Source organism: Macaca mulatta, chromosome 7 (genome assembly GCF_049350105.2).
Source record: "Macaca mulatta isolate MMU2019108-1 chromosome 7, T2T-MMU8v2.0, whole genome shotgun sequence".
Taxonomy (NCBI): Eukaryota; Metazoa; Chordata; class Mammalia; order Primates; family Cercopithecidae; genus Macaca; species Macaca mulatta.
In genome coordinates, this window is record NC_133412.1 from 110,357,148 (window position 1) to 110,381,464 (window position 24,317).

The window sequence follows — 24,317 nt, forward strand, 5'->3', positions numbered from 1 at the left end:
CCTAAAGAACTGAGGGTCCTAGGAATTTAACCATGTCAGTGCAGTCATTTTTACATCATTAGCTGATAAAAAATGAATGCCTTTTACATATTTTTTAAGATTAGGAAACAAAAAGAAGTCAGAAGGAGCCAAATCAGGACTATAAGGTGAATGCTTTATGATTTCCCATCAGAACTCTTGCAAAATTGCCCTTATTTGATGAGAGGAATGAGCAGGAACATTGCTGTTGGGAAGGAGGCCTCTCTGGTGAAGCTTTCCTAGGCATTTTTCTGCTAACGCTTTTGTTGACTTTCTCAAAACACTTTCATAATAAGCAGATGTTGTCATTCTTTGGCCTTCTAGAAAGTCAATCAAAATGCCTCAAACATCTTAAAAAACTGTTGCCATGGCCTTTGCTCTTGACCAGTCCACTTTGCTTTGACTGGACCACTTTTACTTTTTGGTGGCCATTGCTTTGGTTGGACTTGGTCTTCAGGATCATACTGCTGTAAAACCATGTTTATCTCTGTTACAGTCTTCAAAGAAATGCTTCAGGATCTTGATCCTACTTTTAAAAAATTTCCATTGAAAGCTCTGCTGTTGTCTGCAGCTGATCTGGGTGCAATGGTTTTGGCACCCATCGAGTAGAAAGTTTGCTCAACTTTATTCTTCAATCAGAATTGTGTAAGCCTATTCAATTGAGACGTCTGTGGTGTTAGTTATTGTTTCTGCTGTTAATCATTGGTCCTGTTCAGTTAGGGCATGGACATGATACATTTTTTTTTCTTTCTTTTTTTTTTTTTTTTTTTTTTTTTTTTTTTTTTTTTTGAGACGGAGTCTCGCTCTGTCGCCCAGGCTGGAGTGCAGTGGCCGGATCTCAGCTCACTGCAAGCTCCGCCTCCCGGGTTCACGCCATTCTCCTGCCTCAGCCTCCTGAGTAGCTGGGACTACAGGCGCCCGCCACCTCGCCCGGCTAGTTTTTTGTATTTTTTAGTAGAGATGGGGTTTCACCGTGTTAGCCAGGATGGTCTCGATCTCCTGACCTCGTGATCCGCCCGTTTCGGCCTCCCAAAGTGCTGGGATTACAGGCTTGAGCCACCGCGCCCGGCCCATTTTTTTTTCTTGAAAATAGAGGAAAACAATCTGCTGCTGTGGGCTTCGTCTTCAACATTGTCCGGTCCCTTCTTTTTTTCTTTTCTTTTCTTTTTTTCAGGTGAGATCTTGCCGTGTTGCCCAGGCTGGCCTCGAACTCCTAGGCTCAAGTGATCCACCTCGGCCTCCCAACGTGCTGGTATTACAGGCATGAACCACCATGCTTGGCCTTAATTTTTAATTTTTAAATTTTTTGTAGAGACGAGGTCTGGCTGTGTTACCCAGGCAGGTCTTGAACTCCTGGCCTCAAGTAATTCTCCTGACTCAGCCTCCCAGAGTGCTGGTATTACAGGCATGAGGCACCACACCTAGCCCCCAACCTTTAATTTAATTATTGACTGTTGCTTTTGTTAAAGTATTAGCATAACCTAGAATATAGTACGCTTCCATTCTAGCTACTACTCATTTATTCGTCCCTGCAGTACTGATAGAGGTCTACTGTGGTCCCCTTAGCTGAATTCTTTTTTTTAAATTTTTATTTATTTATTTTTTGAGACATAGTCTCGCTCTGTCACCCAGGCTGGAGTGCAGTGGCGCGATCTTGGCTCACTGCAAACTATGCCTCCCAGGTTCACGCCATTTTGCTGCCTCAGCCTCCCGAGTAGCTGGGACAACAGGTGCCCCCCACCACGCCTGGCTAATTTTTTTTTTTTTTTTGTATTTTTAGTAGAGATGGAGTTTCACCGTATTAGCCAGGATGGTCTCGATCTCCTGACCTTGTGATCTGCCTGCCTCGGCCTCCCAAAGTGCTGGGATTACAGGCGTGAGCCACCGTGCCCAGCCAGCTGAATTCTTAAAGCGTATGTTCCCAAACTTTTTTTCATGATGCCCTTAGTGTCTTAATATTTTTATGCTACTTCTGAGCTATTGTTTTCTCTTGTTCCAAACTGATTTTTGCATGCTACTTGCTTTTTATCCCAGTAACTGTTGTAAACCCAGATTTGTAAAGATATGAATTCATTGAATAGAATGTAGTGAGATCTAATGATCCAACAGTGAACCTTCTTGAACTAGTAGTTCACATAATGTTCAACAGATGTCATTGCTTCTCTTGAAAATTTAAAATATTTAATCCCTTTGTGTTTGCTGCAGTGTTAGGGAATACCTTGACACACAGGTCAGGAACCATAGGTTTGAGGCCATCTTCAAGGAATTACTGTTGACTTTGTATGAGTGTGTGGTATAGTTAGACTCTAATTGTAATAATAATAGTCCTCTGTTACTGGACTATTTATTAATCGCAGATAGCATTTTTTCTTGTTTGTGTGTATGTGTATCATAAAAGTACATAACATAAATTTTACCACTTTAAGTGAATAGTTGAGTGGCATTAAGTACATTCACAATGTTGTACAAACATTACTGTTAGCAACTTCCAGAACTTTTCATCATCCCAAGCAGAAACACTGTACCCATTAAGCAGTATCTCCATATTCCCCCTCCCCTGGCTCCTGATAACCTCTATTCTGCTTTTTTTTTTTTTTGAGGTGGAGTCTCGCTCTGTCATCCAGGCTGGAGTACAGTGACTGGATCTCAGCTCACTGCAAGCTCCAAATGTCTTATGACAAAGACATTTGCCATAATATTATTTTAATTGTTAAAAATTTGATAAAACTACATGTTCAGTAATAGAATAATGGCATAACAAACTTTATAGTCATGCAATAATTTTAAATGATGGTTTGCTAATATTTTTAAGTGAAATTACAATACAATAACTTTTGTTTTTTTTTTTTTTTGCGATGGAGTCTTGCTCTGTTGCCCAGGCTGGAGTGCAGTGGCCAGATCTCAGCTCACTGCAAGCTCCGCCTCCCGGGTTCACGCCATTCTCCTGCCTCAGCCTCCCAAGTAGCTGGGACTACAGGCGCCCGCCACCTTGCCCAGCTAGTTTTTTGTATTTTTTAGTAGAGACGGGGCTTCACCGTGTTAGCCAGAATGGTCTCGATCTCCTGACCTCGTGATCCGCCCGTCTCAGCCTCCCAAAGTGCTGGGATTACAGGCTTGAGCCACTGCGCCCGGCCTTTACTTTCTATCTCTATCAATCTGCCTATTCTAGGGACCTCATATAAGTGGAATCATAAAGTATTTGTCCTTTTGTATCATTTTACATTCCTACCAGCAATGCACAGGGGTTCCAATTTCTCCATGACCTTACCAATGCTTGGTATTTTCAATTTGTGTGTGTGTGTGTGTGAGATGAAGTCTTGCTTTGTCACCCAGGCTAGCGTGCAGTGGCGCGATGTCGCTCACTGCACCCTCCGCCTCCCAGGTTCAAATGATTTTCCTGTCTCAGCCTCCTGAGTAGCTGGGATTACATGCGCATGCCACCACTCCTGGCTAATTTTTGTATTTTAGTAGAGACGGGGTTTCACCGTGTTGCTTAGGTTCGTCTCGAATTCCTGAGCTCAGGCAATCCGCCCACCTCAGCCTCCCAAACTGTTAGGATTACAGGCGTGAGCCACCGCGCCTGGCCTCAATTTTTTGATAATAATCATCTTGCTGGGTATGAGTCATAACTCATTGTGGTTTTGACATAGATTTCCCTAATAGCGCATGATGTTGAGCATCTTTTCATGTGTGTATTAGCCATTTGTGTGTCTTCCTTGGAGAAACGTCTAATCAAGGCCCCCCCCCCCGCCACTTTTTTTTGCCTGTTGAAGGCTATAGTAGTGTGTTTCTTTTGAGGCTTTTCTAAATTATTATTATTATTATTTTTGAGACCCCTGTCACCCAGGTTGGAGTGTATTGGTGCAGTCTTGGCTCACTGCAGCCTCTGTCTCCTGGGTTCAAGTGATTCTCCTCCCTCAGCTTCCTGAGTAGCTGGGACTACAGGCATGCCCCACCACGCTTGGCTAATTTTTTGTATTTTTAGTAGAGACAGGGTTTCACTATGTTGGCCAGGCTGGTCTTGAACTTCTGACCTCAGGTGTTCCATCTGCCTTGGCCTCCCAAAGTGCTCGGATCACAGAGTGAGCTACCGCACCTGGCCTCCAAATTATTTGTGCCACTTTTCCTTGTTATGTGTGATCATTGACAGCTGTTCCTTTAGCTTATGTTCAGCTGGTGTTCTTACAGAGTTTTCCTGGAATGCCAGGGCCTCTTTCAGTCTTTGCAAATTGCTTATGTGCTGGGACACTCCTTTACCCCTTAGATTTAATCTGATCCAGGGGATCAGCCTGAGGTGAAAGTTTAAGATCTCAGGTCTTTTCTGGGCATGCCTCTTGCCTGGGCATGTGTTGGCTTTCTAGATTCCCCAGTATACTTGGCTGCTTGTCATGTGGTCATGTGTTAATTTCCCAGAAAGTCTTGCTCCAGCTTCTCTTTCAAGTCATAGATGGTCTGTCATATGTTTCCCCCAGTCATTTCTTGGCCTGGGTCTCTGTGGACCTGTTGTCACTTTGCAGCCTGTACAAGCAGTACCTGCCACTTTTCTTACCTGAGTTCTGAGCTAGAAGAAACAGAGGAGTGCCTTGTGTCAGTCCTTCAGCCTCTCCTAGACAGGTCTGCACAGACATGCACAACAATTTGTCTGTCAGGTCTTCTCTGCTCCCTCTAGTTAAAGGGTGGAACTGCTTCAAGTATAGGACTCCCACTGCAGCGGGTGGGGGATGGGGGAAGAGCAAGTGAATAAAGCCATATAATACTGTGCTACCATTTTGAAGATGTCTTTTTCTTGATTTGGCATTTTTTTGGTTGCTGTAAACCTTTGTTTTCTATAGCTCCAGGAAAGTTGGTTCAGACAGTTTCTGCTTTGGTTTTTTAAAAAATTCTCTCTGGGATAACAAGAGCATACATTTTTCTAGTCTACTATTTTACTAACATCTCTGCACTTTGACTTTGTTTTAAAAAGTTTTATTGTTGTTTGTGGAGGCCGGGTCTTGTGTTGCTCAGGCTGGTCTTGAACTTCTGGCCTTAAGTGATCGTGCCACCTTGAAGTTTTGATCTTAAGTAGTTAACTTTTGCACCCAACTTGGTGGGTGGTTTGTGTCTGGTTAAGACACTGTGCAGGTGCTCAGAGATATGTGATTGCTATTTAAGGAAGGAGAGAATCTGTGTGGTTGAACTCTAACCCTTGAGCCAGTTTGGTCTCTATTCTTGTGGACTGCTTGGTTAAGTCCTACTCACTGCCTGTTATGGTTTGTTTTGGTATGTGAACATTTCGCTTTCTTCCTTTTGAGCTTGCTTTTGTCTTTGAAATTTTGAAATTTTTTTCTTCTCTTAGAGACAGAGTCTCAGTCTGTCACCCAGGCTGGAGTACAATAGCGCGATCATAGCTCGTTGTAACCTTGAACTCTTGGACTCAAGTGATCCTCCTTCCTTGGTCTCCTAAGCAGCTGAGACTTACAGGCAAACACTATCTTCTCCCTTCTGTGAAATAATTATTCAGTGAATTCTGCAAGAAAGTAAATGCTGTATGTTCTCTTTTATTTTGCAATATATGTTTTAACTGTTTGTTATAAACGATTGCAAACATACACAAAAGTAGAGAAACAGAATCACAAATGCCTATGTATGTATTACCCAGGTTTGAAAATTATCCTTCATGATTTGTGTTTGTTAATCTTGTTTCATATATATCCCATATTCTACCTGTCCTGTGAATCCTGCTGTTTTTCCCCCATCTCCCATTCTCACCCCAGGATAATACTTATTAGTGATACAAACTTCCCTCAGGAGGCATATAATGTTTGTCTTTTTGTAATAGTTTTAATACTTGTGACAGGATAAATATTCAGTTTTGGTTTCCCTTTATTTTATTTGAATTTAAGAAAAGATTTTTCTTAAAGAATTAATAATATAAAATGCCAGGTTACTCATACAGCCGTTTTGCAAGTAGTAATCATGATCATGTTATATAAATCACCGCATCATAGAAATGAAACCTTCTTGAAAGAAGTGCTATTCTGGGCTGCGTGCAGTGGCTCACACCTGTAATCCCAACACTTTGGGAGGCAGAGACTGGTGATCGCTTGAGCCTAGGAGTTCAAGACCAGTCTGGGCAACACGACGAAACCCTACCTCTACCAAAAAAAAAAAAAAAAAAAATAGATGGGTGTGGTGACTTGTACCAGTGGTCCAGCTACTCGGGAGGCCAAGGCAGGAGGATTGCTTGAGTGTGGGAGCTGGAGGTTGCAGTGAGCCAAGATCACATCACTGCTCTGCAGCCTGGGCAACAGAATGAGACCCAGTCTCAAAAAAAAAAGTAATATTCGTATTTTTTTAAAATGAAAAATGAAAAGTCATCTGTGTCTTTTGGAAAGTCTTTTAAAAGTAGCATACATTGCTTAATTTTTTTTTTTTTTTTTTTTTGAGACAGAGTCTGGCTCTGTCGCCCAGGCTGGAGTGCAGTGGCGCTCAGCTCACTGCAAACTTCGCCTCCTGGGTTCACGCCGTTCTCCTGCCTCATGAGCAGCTGGGACTACAGGCACCCACCACCACGCCCAGCTAATTTTTTATATTTTTAGTAGAGACGGGGTTTCACCTTGTTAGCCAGGATGGTCTCGATCTCCTGACCTCATGATCTGCCCGCCTCAGCTTCCCAAAGTGCTGGGATTACAGGCATGAGCCACCACGCCTGGCCTGCTTAATTTACTTAATACTTGGACAGAAACACTCTGCAACTGTATTAGTATTAATTTTATCGCTAATATTTTTAGCTTAGTTGGTTTGTCATTTTGAGATAGCTTTTTAAAAATGTATGTTTGGAAACAAATTTGTAGTTGAATATGTATTTCTGGATCCTAAGAAATTATAATGTGGTTAAAAAAAAGAGTATAACACTTACATATAATTTATAGCTGAAATTATAATTTGAAATTGCAGGAAGAATAAAACTAATTGTTTCTTCAAGGAAATTTGTATATATAGTTCAGCTTCTTGTGTTTTTTCTTTTCACAATGCATTTTTATCGCATGTTATGGAACATCTGTTTTGGTATCATATTCTTACTACTTGCTTTTCATTAATGAAAACATTTATTAAGAATTACTCAAGAAATTAAATGAGCTTTTGTAGTTTCTTAGAAAAATGAATGGAGGAGGCTGTGACATACTTGGTAATGAACAAGAAATTGGAACTATAAGTCTAATTTATTTTACTATCTTTAAAATCTTCACTTCTAGTAATTGTGTTCTATAACCTGTAAGCTGACTTTAATATTAAAATTTTTAAAAATGAAGTACGTAGGTTGCATGTAGCACTGTTCTTTGGGATTGATTAGCTACAATAATTTTAGCAAATTATGTAGATAAAATATTGTGTTTTTTGGTGTTTCTTTGAGACATGTCTTACTCTGTCGCCCAGGCTGGAGTATAGTATGCAATTATGGCTCAATTATAAAATTGTCATTACATGTTTAAAACTCAAAGTATAACTTGTTAGTAGAATATATTTATTCTTCTGTATATGCCTCTGTTTGTTAAGGTCTTCTTTGTCAGTATTTATTGTAAAACTACAGAAGATATGGAAAATCACTAAATGGCTTTTGTTCAATTTGAGAAAAATCTGTTAGTAAGCATTATAATATATTATGAATTAAAGACCTAAATGATTATTTTTACTTTATTTCTGAAAGACATTTTCTGATAGCTATTCTTTTGTTTGATTTCAAGTGGCTGCTTATAACAGTTGTCATTATAGATCAGTTTAGCTTGCTCTAATATGTTTTCACCTTTGATTTGCCAGGAACTTCAGTTGGCTGTATGGAAATGTAAACCTTTGTATGAAGGAGTATATCATTGCGTCAGAACTTGGCACCCACAAGGATCTTAAGCAAACAGGCTATTTGTTCCCTGGAGAAACTATTCTATAATCTGACTTTGTTTTTATATTCTGTTCTGTGCTAGATTAAGTGATTTAGTTTAGTTTTGCTTAGGGCAAAACGTTTCAGGATATTTTAGAAAATCCTGGTATGTGATTACCCTCTGAAAATAATATTAGTTTTAAAATTTTGCTTTTTATCAGTAGGCTTTGCAGTGCCATATTCATTCTCAAAGTGTCATTTGCAGCTGGCACTAAAGACTACTGCTGTATTCAAAATAGTATATTGTCTTATCCTCCAAATTTTGAAAATGTGGAAGCCATATATTTGAAGCACTAAGTATTAATTTCCTCTTAATTTGATGTCCTTTTATGGTTAGTTTTTAGAGAAACTACCAGTAGGTGACACACACACATACACACGTGCACAGGTTTATTATAAGGAATTGACTTATGTGATTGTGGAGGCTAACAAGTCCCAAGATCTGCAGTCGGAAAGCTGGCGACCCTGGAGACCCAGCAGCGCAATTCCAGTGCCCGTTTGAAGGCCTGAGGTCTAGGAGAGCTGATGGTATATTTCCAGTTTAATGACTAGCCAGGTTGAGCCCCCAAAGAGTGAATATTTCATAGTCTGAAGACAGGAAAGGACTGGTGTCCCAGCTGAAGGCAGTAAGGCAAGAGGAGATCCCTCTTGCTTTCTAGAGGTCAGCCTTTTTGTTCTATTCAGGACCTTGATTGATTAAATGGTCCACCTACATTAGAGAGGGCAGTCCACTTTACCCAGTACACTGATTCAGATGTTAATCGCATCCAGAAACAACCTCACAGACACACCTAGAATAATGCTTATAAATATCTGGCCAGCCCACGGCCTAGTCAGGTTGACACATAAAATTAGGCTAGGTTCAGTGCCTCATGACTGTAATCCCAGCACTTTGGGAGGCCGAGGTGGGAGGATCTCTTGAGTCCAGAAGTTTGAGACCAGCCTGGGCAAGATAATGAGAACTCGTCTCTATTATGGGTGCGGGGGGATAGTGAGGGGGTGGGATGGGGAGGCGGGCGGAAACCATTACATTGACCTTCAATGATGGGATGTAATGAGTCTTTTTTGATGGTAACTTTTTGACTACTAAAGCATAAACAAAGGGGAACTGTCTGTGATAGACATAAAATGTAATAATATAAAGCAATTTATTTTCATTATAAATTTTTTAAACTTTAGACTCCTGAATTTAGATGCCTGAATTCTGAGACAATTGTAAATAGTCCCTAATTGAACTAAGAAATGTGGTTTTTAGAAATATTTGTTTAGTTCTCAGAAACTCTTTCTTACATTTTGAATTTCTCTATTTCAAGAAATTCTTGTCATATGTATTAGTTTATTTTGAACTTTTTAGTCCAGTTAATCCAAGCAAACACGGCAGCAAGCAAGCAGTCAATCAATCATAACAAAGTATAATTATAAAAGATTAATTAGGCAATAATAGTTTTTTCAAAGTTTCAAGGGTGTCATGAAGATCACTTTCTTTCTATTCATTTTGGGCCTCTCAGTGGTAATGTAATGTCCTTCAAGGTTTCCTATTAAATTCCATATTAATTATAAATATTTAATTATTAAATTAGAAGTAATACATGCACCCAATTAAAAAATCAAATTATACATATAAATATAAAATGAAATATAAATGTTTCTTTCCCTAATTTTCTCTATCTCCCCACCCCAACTCGTAGGCCCTTTCTTCAGACTTACCACTGGTAATAGTTTCTTATGTATACTTCTGTAAAAAAATAATGTGCCTATTCAAGCATGTATATATATGTGAGTTTAATTTTTCTGTTTTTAATTTATCCATACTTGGTGCCTGTATTGTTTGACCAAAGATATATTTGTATAGGAAATCTATTTGTCTTATTCACCATTTTATATCTAACTCCTATAATAATGTCTGGCTCATAGTATACACATAGTATATATAGATCTCTTGCATTTGTGGTATAAACCATATAGGTTTTCCATATGGTTGAGCCACATTTTATTTATACCAATTTTCTATTGATGGACATTTATGTTAGTTCTAGTTTCCTGCTAGTCATGTCCCTCCACCTGTCCATCCACCTGTGTGTTCATCAAATATTTACTGAGTCCATATTTTATGCCAAAGACTCTTCTAAGGATGCAGAGATGGAGGAGAAAATCAAGGGCCCTGTTTCCATGTAAGTTGCTGAGATATATCAAAAAACAATGAAATAAAATCTAAACAAATCAGTTTCATGAAGGCAGTAGTGCAGGTAATGTGATGAGAAAAGAGTTTCTACTTTAGATGGGATGGCCAGGCAAAACCTTTGTAAGAGATGACTTTTGAGCAAGGCCTGCATAATGAGAAAAATGGCTTAGAGATCTAGAAGAGAGAATTCTAGGCATAGAGTATAATAGCAAGATAAAAGCTCTGAGGTAAGAATAAGCTTGGTGTGTTCGAAGAACAGAAAGAAGACCAGCATGACTGGAGCATGAGTATTTGTTCTTATGAATAAAAACTGCTTCAATGAATATCTTTGTACATAAAAATATATCTTACATATTTTTGTAAATATTTTTAGTAATGGAACTGTGGGGTCAAATAATTTAAATATATGCCTTTTAAATTTGTAGAGCTGTGGTACAGGGCCACTATTATCCCTTACCCTTTCTTCCTGAACCTCTTCTTGCTTTTCATAGCTCTGAGGAACTTGAGTTGTCTGGAGCTTCGTAAGGAGTAGGCACACTGGGTGAAAGAGATTCTTTTAGGGAGAGAATGTGTCAGGGGCTATAAATGTTTGAGTCTTTTGTATAATAAGATGAAAATCCAATAGTAGGACATGTGCTTATATTGTGTTGTGTGATAAAATATTTGGCTCTCTGAAATAGCATGCTTTCTTTTTTATGAAACTGTTTTAATGCAGAAATTATCAGCATTTCTCAAGCTAGAAAATACAAAATTCAGAGTTTTTCTGAAATTACTGTTGGATAAAATGAAGTATTGTAAATGATCTCTAGTTTGATACTTGGATTCAATTTACACAAATTTGTGATTAAGCTAAGAAAATATGAAAAATGTGGCATAAACCAAAGTCAGCTGAAAACATTTGGTAAAGTGTGGCTTTTGTGGAGGAAGGTAGGAAGAGCATCTCCTATTTAAAATGTTTTTAAAAATCCTGGATACTGTTACATTGGGGAATGAAATCCCATTTTTAAATGCTTCTCTGTCAAAAAGGCATTATTTAATTTTAAAGGGTAAATGTCAGAATTACTTACAATTTTTTAGGCAGATTAGAAATTTCAGACTGGTCAAAGAACAAATTTTGTTTCATGAAGTGTTTTAATGCTGAGTAAATAGGAGAGTCAAGTCACATTTGAGAGCGTAGGGATGTTTGTTTAAATTTTTTCAACCTACTTTTTTTGATGAGTGCATGTAGGAAACTTTATCAGATATATTGAGATTCCTATGTACCTAGAGAGAGAGAGGGTATGCAGTTTGCTTAATTATTATTTATTTTTATTTTCTTCTTTATAATAAGACTCACTTCCTTTTTTTTTTTTTTTTTTTTTTTTTTGTAAGACAGGGTCTCGCCAGGCTGGAGTGCAGTGGTACAACATTGGCTCACTTTAGTCTCCATCTCCCGGGTTCAAGCAATTCTCCTGCCTCAGCCTCCCGAGTAGCTGGGACTAGAGGCACACACCGCCAAGCCGGGCTCATTTTTTTTTTGTAGAGATGGGGTTTCACCGTGTTGGCCAGGATGGTCTTGATCTCCTGACCTAATGATCTGTCCGCCTCGGCCTCCCAAAGTGCTGGGACTACAGGCATGAGCCACCATGCCCGGCCATTTCCTTTTTTATATACTGAAAATTTTTCAGAATTAAAAATAACTTGGAGGAATGAGGCTAAGAATTTATTATGGAGAATATTTTAATTTAACAGCTGCTCATATATCTTCTGTTGGTTATAGTAGAGTTTGTTTTTTTTTTTTAAATAGGTAATTTTTTCCATCCAACTTATAAACAAACTTTAGCTGGAAATTGATTTTACGTTGCCTCTTGAACTTGGTGTAGATTAGTAATAACGTAATTTTTATGTTTTGTCTGTAAAGTAGTAAGTTAGCATTTGGATTAAGAAACCCAGTTTATCTGATTGTCTACTGTAAAATCATCCCACTAGTTTTAATGTGAATATATAATTTTTGACCGAAGACAAATTCTTGATATCAAATCTTTAAGGTAAGGACAGAAAATAGTATTTTATTAGTCTTAATCCTTTGTCCTAAAAAAGATAGAAGTATAAATATGTTGCATGTTTACAGAAATCTTCTCCTATTATATGTAGATATGTTTTAATTGTTTGAATCATTAAAACATCTAATTTTTGCTGAATATGCAAATATGTCACTAAATCTGTTTTTTAAGATTTTTCCAGTTTAATGTCTGAATCCAAATTCATAAAGAGTTGGAAAAATGAGATGTCTGAGCTATAGGATTCACAGGGATTTCATATGAAGCCTATTTAATCAGGATAACACTGTTATTAATATTCATAATGTCAGCTGGAACACAAATGACAGACTATGAGGCCTAAAAATTTTACTTGGTGAATTTATTAAAAGTAGCTTAAAAAATTAATGGAATTTAAGTAAAGTTGGTGAGTATGAAAATCTTGTGTTAGCAGAAAAAAAAATCTCTATTAGAACTTTCCTTTAAGACCATTTTGCATTGATGTCTTTTGACAGATTTCATTGGTACTTAAAGAAGAAAGATGCATGAATGGTCATTTAAGAGGATTTAAACACATTGGCACATTAATTTTTACATGAATAATAAGTACTTTCCAAAAGCAATTAACTTACAGTGTACAAGATATGAATTGAAAAATAAGACTGTGACATCAAGGGCAAAGCAAATGTGCTGTACATTTTAAACTTAGTGACAGGACTTTTTAATATTTTGATTTTTTTATTTTTATAGTTTGTGCTGGTTATGACTTAGAATGTGGTTATTTTAATGCACTTAAAAGCAAATTTAAAGGACATTAATTTATTGGTCTCTCTGTCTCCAAAAATATTGGTGTAGTGTTAAGCATTATCTTCTGCCAAGGACCATTTGTATTTTTTGAAAAAGTAAATATTTATTGTGTTAATTGCAATATTTTGTCAGAGAACATGTGCAAATTACAGAAAGGCAATGGGATGATACTGTTTGGGTTTAAGGCTACTAATACATATTTTTTACACAGGCTTATTGGTTATAACATAACTTAAGAGTATAATAAATAAGCTTCTGAAAGTTTAGTCTGAAAAGTTATGGACCACTTGAGTAGTTAGTATGTAAATACATTTGTCCTGAATTTTAGCCTAAGAAGGTAAAATATTGGGGATGACCTAAAATAGAATGCGTTTTTGTGTAGTACTTGGTACTCTTTACATTTTGAAATATGCCTATAATGAGAGTTATAAGAGTACTCAGGTTTTTGTTTTGATTATTGAAGTTTATTAAAAAATTAGTTTTAGATCATTATGTAAAGTCACAACAGTATTGAATATTTTGTTTTACATTTTCCATGCATGTTTTACTACATATAAAAGCATAGTTTAGTTATTATCCATAACAGTCAAGTTACACTTTGCCATTGAGAGAACAGAGGTGTTGACTGGCAGTCTCGTTGGGTACTAGAAGTTTCACTTGCAGTCTGTCATAAGCATTATTTGATTTCATTAAAAGTGTAGAAATTGCCTATATAAAATAGATGTAGTTTGGGACTCAGAGCTTTATTGGACGAGTCATTAATTATCTCAGTGTCCATAAATTATCATAATATAGGTATTAATTTAGATTTTTGTTGTAAGTCATGGAATCAAATTGATATATTGGTTATTTTGTCTAGAGGCTTTCTAAAAGTTGGGTTTTGTGGAATTTTTTTGTTTGACTCTGAGTTATTCCTTTAAATGCCCAGGAGAGGGCAGCATTTTACTACATCAGGCTTATAAAAGAATTTGCCCTGCTTAGACTGTCAATGTTTCTTGTAATTACTCCCAGTATATTTGTTGCTTGCTTATGAATTAACTTGCATTTATGGAACTAAATCATTCCAATCATTTAATTACACCTGAGGAGCTGAACTATAATTGCTTGCTTCCAACTAGGATCTGATATGGCTTGAGCAGTATTAATTTGGTGTTTACTTTTCTGAGTGCTAAAAGCATTAAAATGATTGTGCAATGGGATTACATTTTACTAATTGCTGGCATTCATTAGCTGGGTAAATGATGAGGAAGAGTGACTGTATATTGCAGAGGGATAAAATTATGGTTTTAAATAGTATATTACTAAGCACATTAAGGCCTGTAAGACATGTTTTAAAATACTCCAGAGGTTATTAAAGACTGTATTTTCTACATGTCTTGGTATATGAATCTCTTATTAAAATACTGCAATTATTATTAACCTTTTTGGGCAATATGTAGGGAAATGGCTTCATTGACTGGAACATATTTCTTTGATATTAATAACTTCCTATATTTTCAGCTAATCCAAAAGTAAATGAGAAACTTAGAAAAAGATTGCCAACTCCAAATCAACATATTTAGAGAAAATTGGAAAAGGAGAAGCTTACTACAGCTTTATTTGAGGACTTTTTAAAGAACGCAGGGTTTTATCTGTGAGGTAAATCTAATTTTATTCTCCTTAAAAGCATAAAAAAAACACTCGCATAGTGTTTTATCATGTTTACTACGAAAACAAGAGAGAGGAGTATCGGTAATTCCACAAGTTAGTGATGGTCTTTATGTTTTTTAAAATTAGAGTAGTATTCTTAAATTTCTTTTATAAGTAAAATTTATAAAAGTAATCTATATGAATATATACACAGTAAATTGAAATCAGTAAATTTGAAATGTTTGGTATAAAATTTATGGCAAATAAAGTAAAAATGTATTTTTCTTAAATGCTTAAAATTATAGTTGGAGAATATTTCAGTTAAATAAATTAAATGGTTCTCTACCCAAATCAGCATGAATGTCTAAAAAGCTTAACCTGAACTGTATATACTAAAATATATGTGTGAAGAAAAGAACCTTTTTCTGAGAAAAAGATTTAATTTCGCCTGTTGAAATTCTCAGTTAATTGTCCCATTATAAATGTTTTAGAAAACCATTTATCCTGTAAATTCTCTGTTAAACAAAGGTAAGGTTTAGGTGTGTTCTGATATATTGTTTTCAGTTTATTTATCTAGAGTTGACTTTATTTTAGCTGCAAATCTTGGAGTAAAAACCAGAGACATTGCCAGAGCAAACAAGAATAGAAATACAAATGGAGAACTGGTCAAAAGGTAAGGACTTTTAAGGTATTAATACCAAACCCCAGGTGTTATGCTAGTTCAAGGCACTGAGTGAAGTGTGTTTGTTCTAACCAATATATTAGACAGAGGTAGACAAGCGCGCACACACACACACAGACACAGAACATGCACACAGAGACCCAGGGATTATGAAAGAGATAGAAAGAAAGACACACAGAGAAAAGAGACATACACACAGAGAGAAAGGGACACACACATACACACAGAGAAGGAGACACAGAAAAGACATTGAGAGAGGGAGAAAAAAAAAGACACACCGGGAAAGAGAAACATGCCTACATACAAAGAGGCAGAGGAGACTGAATGACTGTGACAGAGATGGACGGAGCCACATTCAGAGAAAGAAACACACAGAGAAGGAGATCCTCAGAGAAAGAGACACAGGAAGGAAGATACTTGAAGAGGGAAACACATAGAGGCACAGACACACACCTGGAGGTGCACAGAAAGAGAAGCATACACAGAGACTCAGAGAAAGAGAAATACCACAGTAAGAGAGACTTGGTGGGAAAGAGACAGATGTATAGTGAGGGAGAGAGAAAAAAAAGAGACACACTGAGAGTGATAGAGACACAGGCATGAGGACGGATACAGAGAAAGAGACGTACATACAGACAAGGGACATATATAGTGAAAGAGTCAAGATATGTCTCTTTCAGACATATAGTGAAAAAGACAAGATACATATATACATCTTCTCACAAAGAGAGAGAGAAATGCCAGAATGAAAAAGAAAAATCTACCAGAGAAAGAGACACACGTAAAGTAAGGAGAGAGACTAGAGAGAATGAGGGACAGACATGTATATATGCAGACAGAGTAGAAAGACATAGATCAGAAGACACATACACTGAAAAATAGACTAAGACACATATATGAGACAGAGAAGAAGATACTCACAGGTATGCACATGTGGAGGAACACAGCCTGAGAGGCAGAGAACAGTCAGAGACAGATACAATTTGAAAGACAGTCTGAAGACAGAGACAGACTGAGAGATGGCCTGAAAAACGGAATGAAGGAAGGAAGGAAGGATGGATGGATGGATGGATGGATGGATGGATGGATGGATGGATAGGTGGATGGGTAGATAGATGGATGGACAGACAGACAGATAAGAGTAGCACACATAAAGGAAGGGGCGAGAGATATTTAAGATCTATTACGGTAAAATGTTGAAAATTTGGAATCCTTGGGAAATGATTCTTTCTGAATGTGATATTACATATATTTGAAAACTTAAACCTTTATGTACATCTTTTAAAATTTCCTGTTATATTATAATTTTAAAAATAGGATTCTTATTAAAACACTGTATGCATCTCTTCCTTTTTTGGTTCCCCTTCCCCCAACAGGGCTCCTGTTCAGCATAGTCCAGCCACATTTTTATCCTTTTTTGAAGGTTAAAGTCCATTTTTGAGGACCATTCTATAATCATTGTACTGAATAAGTTAGCAATTATGTATTCTTTTGAGGGATAGAAAGATCTGAGTGCCTTTTTCTGATTTCTGCATTTTGTTTTTGATATTTATACTGTTACAAATTTTCCTGCTGTTTGTACCCACCATTAGTAATTTCCCTTTTTATTTGTCACACTAGGCTGCTTATTATGAGTTTAGAATCCAGACAGCTGATTTAATTCTATGTAAAACAATAATATATAATATCTGGGTAACATAGTTAAAGGTTTTTTGTGCAAAGTTAATAGTGCATGTACTATGTGACACTTAATTTTGGTGTGCTCTTTATATTCAAATTGTGGATAAGAATGTATTGGTATGAAGTTAGGAGCTAATTTGTTATAGCTATGTTTATTCATTTATTTGAGTAACTAAGTAGATACTCTTAACAGCTCAAAAGCATTTTACTCAATTTAAGTAAAAAGAAAAAAGAAGCAAATAATGATGCATTTGTTGTGTTTCTGATTCACACATCGTATTGCTGTAAGAGTCATGTTCAAATTAGAGACCAAACAATCTTTAAGGAGTGAAAGGAGTTATTTTTAATATATCTAAAGAGAGAGAGACTGTAGAGGGAGTACTGCTGATAAATGTCCAATAATCAGGAAGGATGTCAAGGAAGGAGCTGATGAAGCTCTGGGATACTTACGAAAAGGAAAGTTTTATGGTTGAAGATACAGATGCATAGACAGTTTACAGTAGGCACAGACTACAGCAGACATGACTGATACAGCATTAAGAAAATCTACATTTTTACAGGCATCTTTTTGACATTGGAAAGAGGAATAAGACATTCCCATTTATAAGGATCTGTTACTAAACATTATTAGGAAAAAGGTCAGATGCGGTGGCTTATGCCTGTATTCCCAGCACTTTGGGAGGCCAAGGCAGGTGGGTCACTTGAAATCAGGAGTTCGAAACCAGCCTGATCAACATGGCGAAATCCTGTCTCTACTAAAAATACAAAATTTAGCTGGGTGTGGTGGCGCGCACCTGTAATCCCAGCTACTCGGGAGTCTGAGGCAGGAGAATCACTTGAACTCCAGTGGCAGAGGTTGAAGTGAGCAGAGATCATGCCATCACACTCCAGCCTGGGCAACAGAGGGAGACTCTGTCTCAATAAATAAATAAATAATATTAGGAAATAAAATTAAACATAAATATTTTAACTTTTGAGTCTTGTGATAACAGATGTTTAAACAGTAAAATCTCACATTGTCATCTCCCTGATGGCAGGGTTCATGGGATTTATCTTAAATCACAGATTGCTTCAAAGCTCTATCTTACATAAATGTTCCTAGTCAGTTCCTTTGAATAGTTATTTTATTTAGCATAATTTTACTAATTAAAAAAAATTGAGTTAATTAAAACTTGTATTACACAGATATGGCTTTATTTCATCTTACAAATTTCATTATAAAGAGTGTTGAAGTGGCCATTCTTTTCCTAGCTTTACTGTAGAAACACTTCTGAAATATTTTAAGTCAAAGAGCTGATAAGATTGATAATGTAACATATATAACCGTTTATGTTTTTCTTTGTTTTTGTCATTGTAGACATTTTGGAAAATGGAAAGCTGAGGTTGGTAGGTGGGCTGGGTGATGATATCTACAAAATAAACCCAAGTTCTTTTTTTTTTTTTTTTAAAACAGTCTCACTCTGTCATCCTTGCTGGAATGCAGTGGTATGATCATGGCCCACTGTAACCTTGAATTCCTGGGCTCAAGCAGTCCTCCTTCCTCAGCCTTCTGAGTAGCTTGGACTACAGTCATGAGTCACTGCACCTGGCTAATTTTTTTTTAAATGGTTTGTAGAGGTAGGGAGTCTCACTATGTTGTCCAGGCTGGTCCCAAACTCCTAGCCTCAAGCAATTCTCCTGCCTCAGACTCCCAGAGCACTGGGATGACAGGCAAAAACAACTGTATCTAGCCCCCACATTTCTTTTAAGTAGTTGAAAAAACAGTCCTGAATGAATGTAGTTTGTAAGTTGACAAAAACAATGTGTGTGTGAATAAACATATATTCCCAGCAAAAAATGTGTTACCATCTTCAGGCCTTTTAAGGGGTAAGTGATGTTTTGCCTTTTTGTGAAAACTTCTATTTAAGGGTTCTCTTTTAAAAAAAAAAAGAAAAAAATGAAATGTAATAATCAAAGGAGTTTATACCCTCTGAAATAATGAGTTGTTGTTATATTATTGGTTGTTTAGCCCTGTTTTGTATTTACTTATATACATAACTGTAAGAAAAAAGACATAGGGATTATAAATCTCATATGAATAATTATTTGGAATACTGTTATAAATTCCTGATCATTTCTTAAATGAATGTTGGGATTTTTATTAGCAGATACATGGTCTAGTTATTTTATAGCATACAGCAATTCTTTGCAAACAGTTTACATATTATTTACAGGTAAATATGTCTGCCCTAAGTATACATACTTGCAATTATGTAGGTAAAAATGAGGTCTGGATACCAGTTAAATTTAGAAAATTGTGAAACTCATTTAAATTTAGAACCTTTAGGGGTCAGTGTTCCCTAAGAAAGGTTACAAAAGGTTACTGTGCCTACCAAAATTAAATATTAAATCTGCTATATTTTAAATATATATATGTATATTTTACCAATTTAAGGTAAGAAATGATGAGAATTATACCTTGAAGAAGCTTTTGACCAAAATCTTTCAATTTAATGGCTTTGTTCAATATTGTTTTTAGGATTATTATTTGTGGGGATCATCATATGTAATATATGTTTTACACACAAAGTAGTTATTTTTACTTATGTATTATCTAAATTTAGATCTAGATTACGTATTTTAATTAATCTTTAAGCTTAAAAAATGATCATGATTCTAAGTCAGGAATCATTGTGCTTATTTGAAATAAGGTGAAAAAAAAATTCTAGAACTGCTGTGTAAATAGAATTCTTACATTTTTAAGTTTATTGGATGCTAATAAATATTTAAAAATTTTTTATCTTACTGAATTTAAGTTAAAAAAGTTGTCATCTTTATTTTAGAATTGAACTAGCAAGTATCATTTGTATCCATGATTCTTACAGTTTTTCTATAAAGCACAGTAACACAAATATTTTTTTAAATAAATGAAACTTAACGAAAGGTAACTTGCAAGTGGTTAGTTTCTTGTTTAGTCAGAATAATGTTTATTTGTCCTTGGCGTTTTGAACCTGTGTGCCATCGTCAACCTCTTGTATTATTGATTCATTTATCTTTCTGTCTGTTCACAAAGTACATGTTCTTTTTTACCTTTTATCCATCTGCAATTCTGTAATTGAATTATAACTAAAACTATTGCATGATTTGCAAACAAATTGTAAGTGTAGACACTGAAGAACCACTGTAGGAAAACATCATTGATGCTTTTAAATGTTGTTGATCATTATGACTAAAATATGATTGTAGAATCTCATATCACTTTCATAAACTATTTTATGTTTAAGGCAGAGAAGAAGGAAATGACAAATTGCTTAAACTGGACATTCATTGCTACCAGCAAGATAAGCTGGTAAAAAAAAAAGCTATTTCCTAGACATTATGATTATATACTCCTTGAAATTAAAGGTTTTGAAAATGTCTAGATCACTAATCATTCTGTATTCAATTACAGGAATTAAATTTTATTAATGATTGGCTTTCTAGTAAGTAATGGTATATTTTTCATGAAGAAGACATGTAATTAGTGGTTTTAGCTTATTGCCTATATTTTAAAGCAGAAACAAGATTGTGTTGGAAAACCAATACATTTAATAATGTCGGTAAAATGTTATGGTGGAAAGAACACAGATTTGGAGCTAAACATAAGTTTCAATTTTTACATCTTTCACTTAACTACCTACTTGGATTTGGGTATAAGTTTCATAAATCTTTGTAAGCTTGAGTTTTCTTTTATACGAAATAGAGAGATAATCTATTTAGGACCATTGCGAAGATTAGGAATGTTACATGTAAAGTCCCTACTACAATGCCTGAAGCAGGAAATGAATTTATTTAATCTGTATTTCACTTACCACAGCAATTATTTCCACCAATGTGATGGTGGTAGGTTACAGATGGTAAATAAAAATAAAAATAAAAGGTGGTTGACAAATTTAGAGGACTTTTAAGTAAACCGTGGTGATTGTCTTTCTTATTCCTTCTAGCTATGGAAGGTACATTCTACTGAGTTTCGAGAGTATTAAGAATCCTTAATAACAGTATTTGAAATGATTGTTATAGTATTATAAAGAATCTGTTTTCTTCTAATATAATGTTCAGAATATCATTGGAACTTTAATTTTTCAAAATGGTATGCTTATAGTTAGTATATTTGATATACTATAATATATAATTAATAATATTCATTTAGAGTAAAATCTATTTTTGTCTGTATTGAAATTCCAGTTGCAATAAAAATCTCCAGATTAGTGGCATCACAGAGTATTTTCATGTGCCTTTTCCTTTTGGCAAGTGTGGATTTAAGGTTGCATTTTAAAAATTTTACATGTGCCATTGGGGGTTAAAAGAAGAACATGTCTGAGGTCTGATTAAATTTACTACTTATCTCCATAGGACCTAGCTTAATAGAGTGCTAGTAGCTTCTCACACATGACCATCTAGAATATTTGAGAGAGTGGTTTTAGGAATACTGGCAGCTGGCCAGCAAGGATTGATTCATTTCCTGAGGAGATGCTGAGGCTACTCTTAGAAGAATGATTGAAGTTATAGTCTTTTATTTTAAAAAATTTCCTTTAATATAAATAAATTTATTAAATACAATTCTGGAATTTTTAATTTTTTAAGCTTGATATGAATGATTCTGTTAATACTCTTGGACTGAGTAGAAAAATGGAATGAAAAAACAAAAAATGTTTACAAGGGCAACTTAGTTTTCTAACTGGCTATGACATTTGTTGTGAACCCTTTTAAGATTCATGATTTCTAATATGAATACTTCATGTTGGCGAGTTTATGCCACAAATTATTTTTTAAATTATATTTTGGCAGTTTAAAAAATAGACTTTATCTTTCAGAATAGTTTTAGATTTACAGTAAAATTGAGTTGAAAGTACAGGGTGTTCTCATACATCCCCTACCCCCACAAACATCCAACCTCCCTCTCTGCCAATTCTCTACCACAGTTGTACATTTGTTACAACCAGTGAGCTAATCAATAAATTCTTAATAGGGGAAAAGTTTGTGAGCTAAAAGGATTTCTTCTTTCTCTTTCTTTCTTTCTTTTTCTTTCTGTTTTTACTAAATTTATAATGTTTTTAATCAGTTCACACTGTACTCTTCATGCGCAATTCTTACATCTTTGGTTCCTCCATTTTATAGAAATGATCGTTTCTAGGAAGAATGAGCATGAAAAGTGGCAAATTTCCCTTTTAGTAGGACCTTTTCTCCCACGTTTCTATTCTGTTGGTGTGATCCTCTTTGTAGAACTTGTGACTCTATTTCTTTGGGTTAAGGAAATACAAACTCTACTTTTAATATGCAGATTCTTTTACATTTATTTGTGGTCATGAAAACAACATTTTTTTTTTCTTTGAAATAGAAAACAATGACTTGATTTTGTCAAAAGATTTTTGCTTTGTTTTAAATTCTCCATCCTTAAGATTCTGAACAAATCTTTGCTAAAAATCCTAATTTATTTCTGGTTATGGCCTTTCATGCCAGAACACCTCTTATAACACATATTTACAGCATGCACCTTAATATAATGTTCCTGAATCTTTAATTTTCTACACATGAGAATTTCAGCTTGTCATATTTCAGATGACTGTGTGGCCTCTGTAGTACGATTAATATAAAGATCTGAGTGTGCATTGGCATTTTGTTGATTTAGGAGAACTGGATCAATATACATTGGTATGTAGACTGAATTGAAGGCCCTTTAGAGAGTTGTTCCAGGTTGGCGGTAGGGTAGGACTGATGTGACTTCCTGGACTTAAAGGTATTTTAAATACATTTTTAAAAAGTTTCTTAAGTGATAAAATTATATATTTTAGTGTACATTTACTTACTACTTTTTGGTTGTAAATACATTTGTAGTAGTAGAATAAAAATCTTTTGGAGGAGTTCACCAAATACTCCAACTTTTAGTGTTTTGGTTTTATTTGAATCAAAACAACCTGTCATGTAGGACGTTATTATCTTTTTGGGAGAATTTCAGGTACAGTTTTTCTTTGTGTTCTGCTTATTTCAGGGAATATGAAAAAGCAAACTTAGAGCAAGTCAGGCTTCAAAATTTTGAAATTAAGTAGATTATAGTGTAAATGATTGAATTAAAAATATTCTTATCTGTAGCTTTTGGATGAAATAGATAATACTTTGCCATATGGTAAAATTGTTTTTGAAAAGATGCAAACTAAAAAGTAATTATGTAAAAAAATTGTGTTTGAACTTCTGTGTTTATTTTTTGACAGATTCTAGTTTTTACATACAACCATTTAGTATTATAATATTAGGATGCTGATGTGTGAACAGTACAAACTGATGGATTTGTATTGATAAAATTATACTCGTGTAGAAACAATGTTTTTGCTACTCAGTATTTTTAAAATTAACAATTAAATGCTCCTTTTAAATACAGTTTTGCTGTCTGTACCAAGATAATTTGATACACTAAAATTAATACAGTTAACAAACACTGTTCATTGATTTGAACAGTTTTAATATAGAAATATAATCACATTCAAGCACAAGATACCATTATTTCTTTCTTTATTTAATGTTCTCTCCACTCCAGAAAATTCCAGATTTTCAGATTAGTATTAATCCCTAGCAGATTAGGGTAGGTATGGTTCATTTAGCATTAGTTTCCTTGAACCAACAACAAGTTTTGGAAGAAAGAAATATGATAAGGGAAGACAGAACAAATATGTAGTCCTTAAGGTTTCAGGCCTGTGTCCAAACGCTAAGATTGGTAATATGGAGTATGGATATTCTGTGTCCTTTCCATTAATTATTATAAAAGTGGAAAGAAGTTATAATTTGAAGGAATTTCTATTGTAAGTAGATCAGATTATTTTTAAATGTTTATCAAAAAACCAAATGTTACAAAATTTGGAGTCACTGAAGCTGTTTTACTCAATTGTTTTTAAGAGTTTAAAGTTAAAAAAAAGTAATGATTACAGTTCAGCAAACCTGTTTCCTTTTGGAAAACTTCATTCTTATATTTTATAATCAACCAGTATAGAGTTAAAGATTAGAACAAGGCTGCACTAGTCCAGGTAAGAAGAATGACAGAAAATTTTTTTCATTAAAAAAGCTGTCTTTGATCTCTTGAGAATGCAGTAGAAACTAGCATCAGAGATTTCCTCTGCATTTTTAATAGGACTTTTGCTTTCCATGATGTTCTATATTGGCCCTTTATTATCTCTTTAAAAAAAGTCTCTGCCCTTCCCCCAAGTCATTTGAAACGAACACATTACCAAAAAACAAATTTACTTTTCTGAGGCTTAATTTTTTTGTTTCAAGTACTTAATGCTTTTTTGAAAAGTTTAAAATGCTAACTCTAACAAGGGGCTGATTATGCTGTAGTGTAACTAACAAGGCACTAGTTTAGCAGTTACAGTTGATTAA

General features: G+C 35.2%; 1 protein-coding gene across 22 annotated transcripts in view; it reads left to right on the forward strand.

The window, feature by feature from the left end:
- Positions 1-24,317, forward strand: part of MIPOL1 (mirror-image polydactyly 1) — a 410,565-nt gene that overhangs the window by 37,048 nt on the left and 349,200 nt on the right. For 17 of the 22 annotated variants that reach the window (XM_028851506.2, XM_077940917.1, XM_028851505.2 and 14 more), the window contains 2 exons: positions 14,441-14,578; positions 15,164-15,242. The exons of the other annotated variants lie outside the window; for them this stretch is intronic. In XM_028851506.2, the coding sequence (XP_028707339.1) occupies positions 15,224-15,242 (19 nt within the window). In that variant the 5' untranslated portion in view covers positions 14,441-14,578; positions 15,164-15,223. The remainder of the gene's footprint in view (positions 1-14,440; positions 14,579-15,163; positions 15,243-24,317) is intronic. 22 annotated transcript variants of the gene reach the window in all.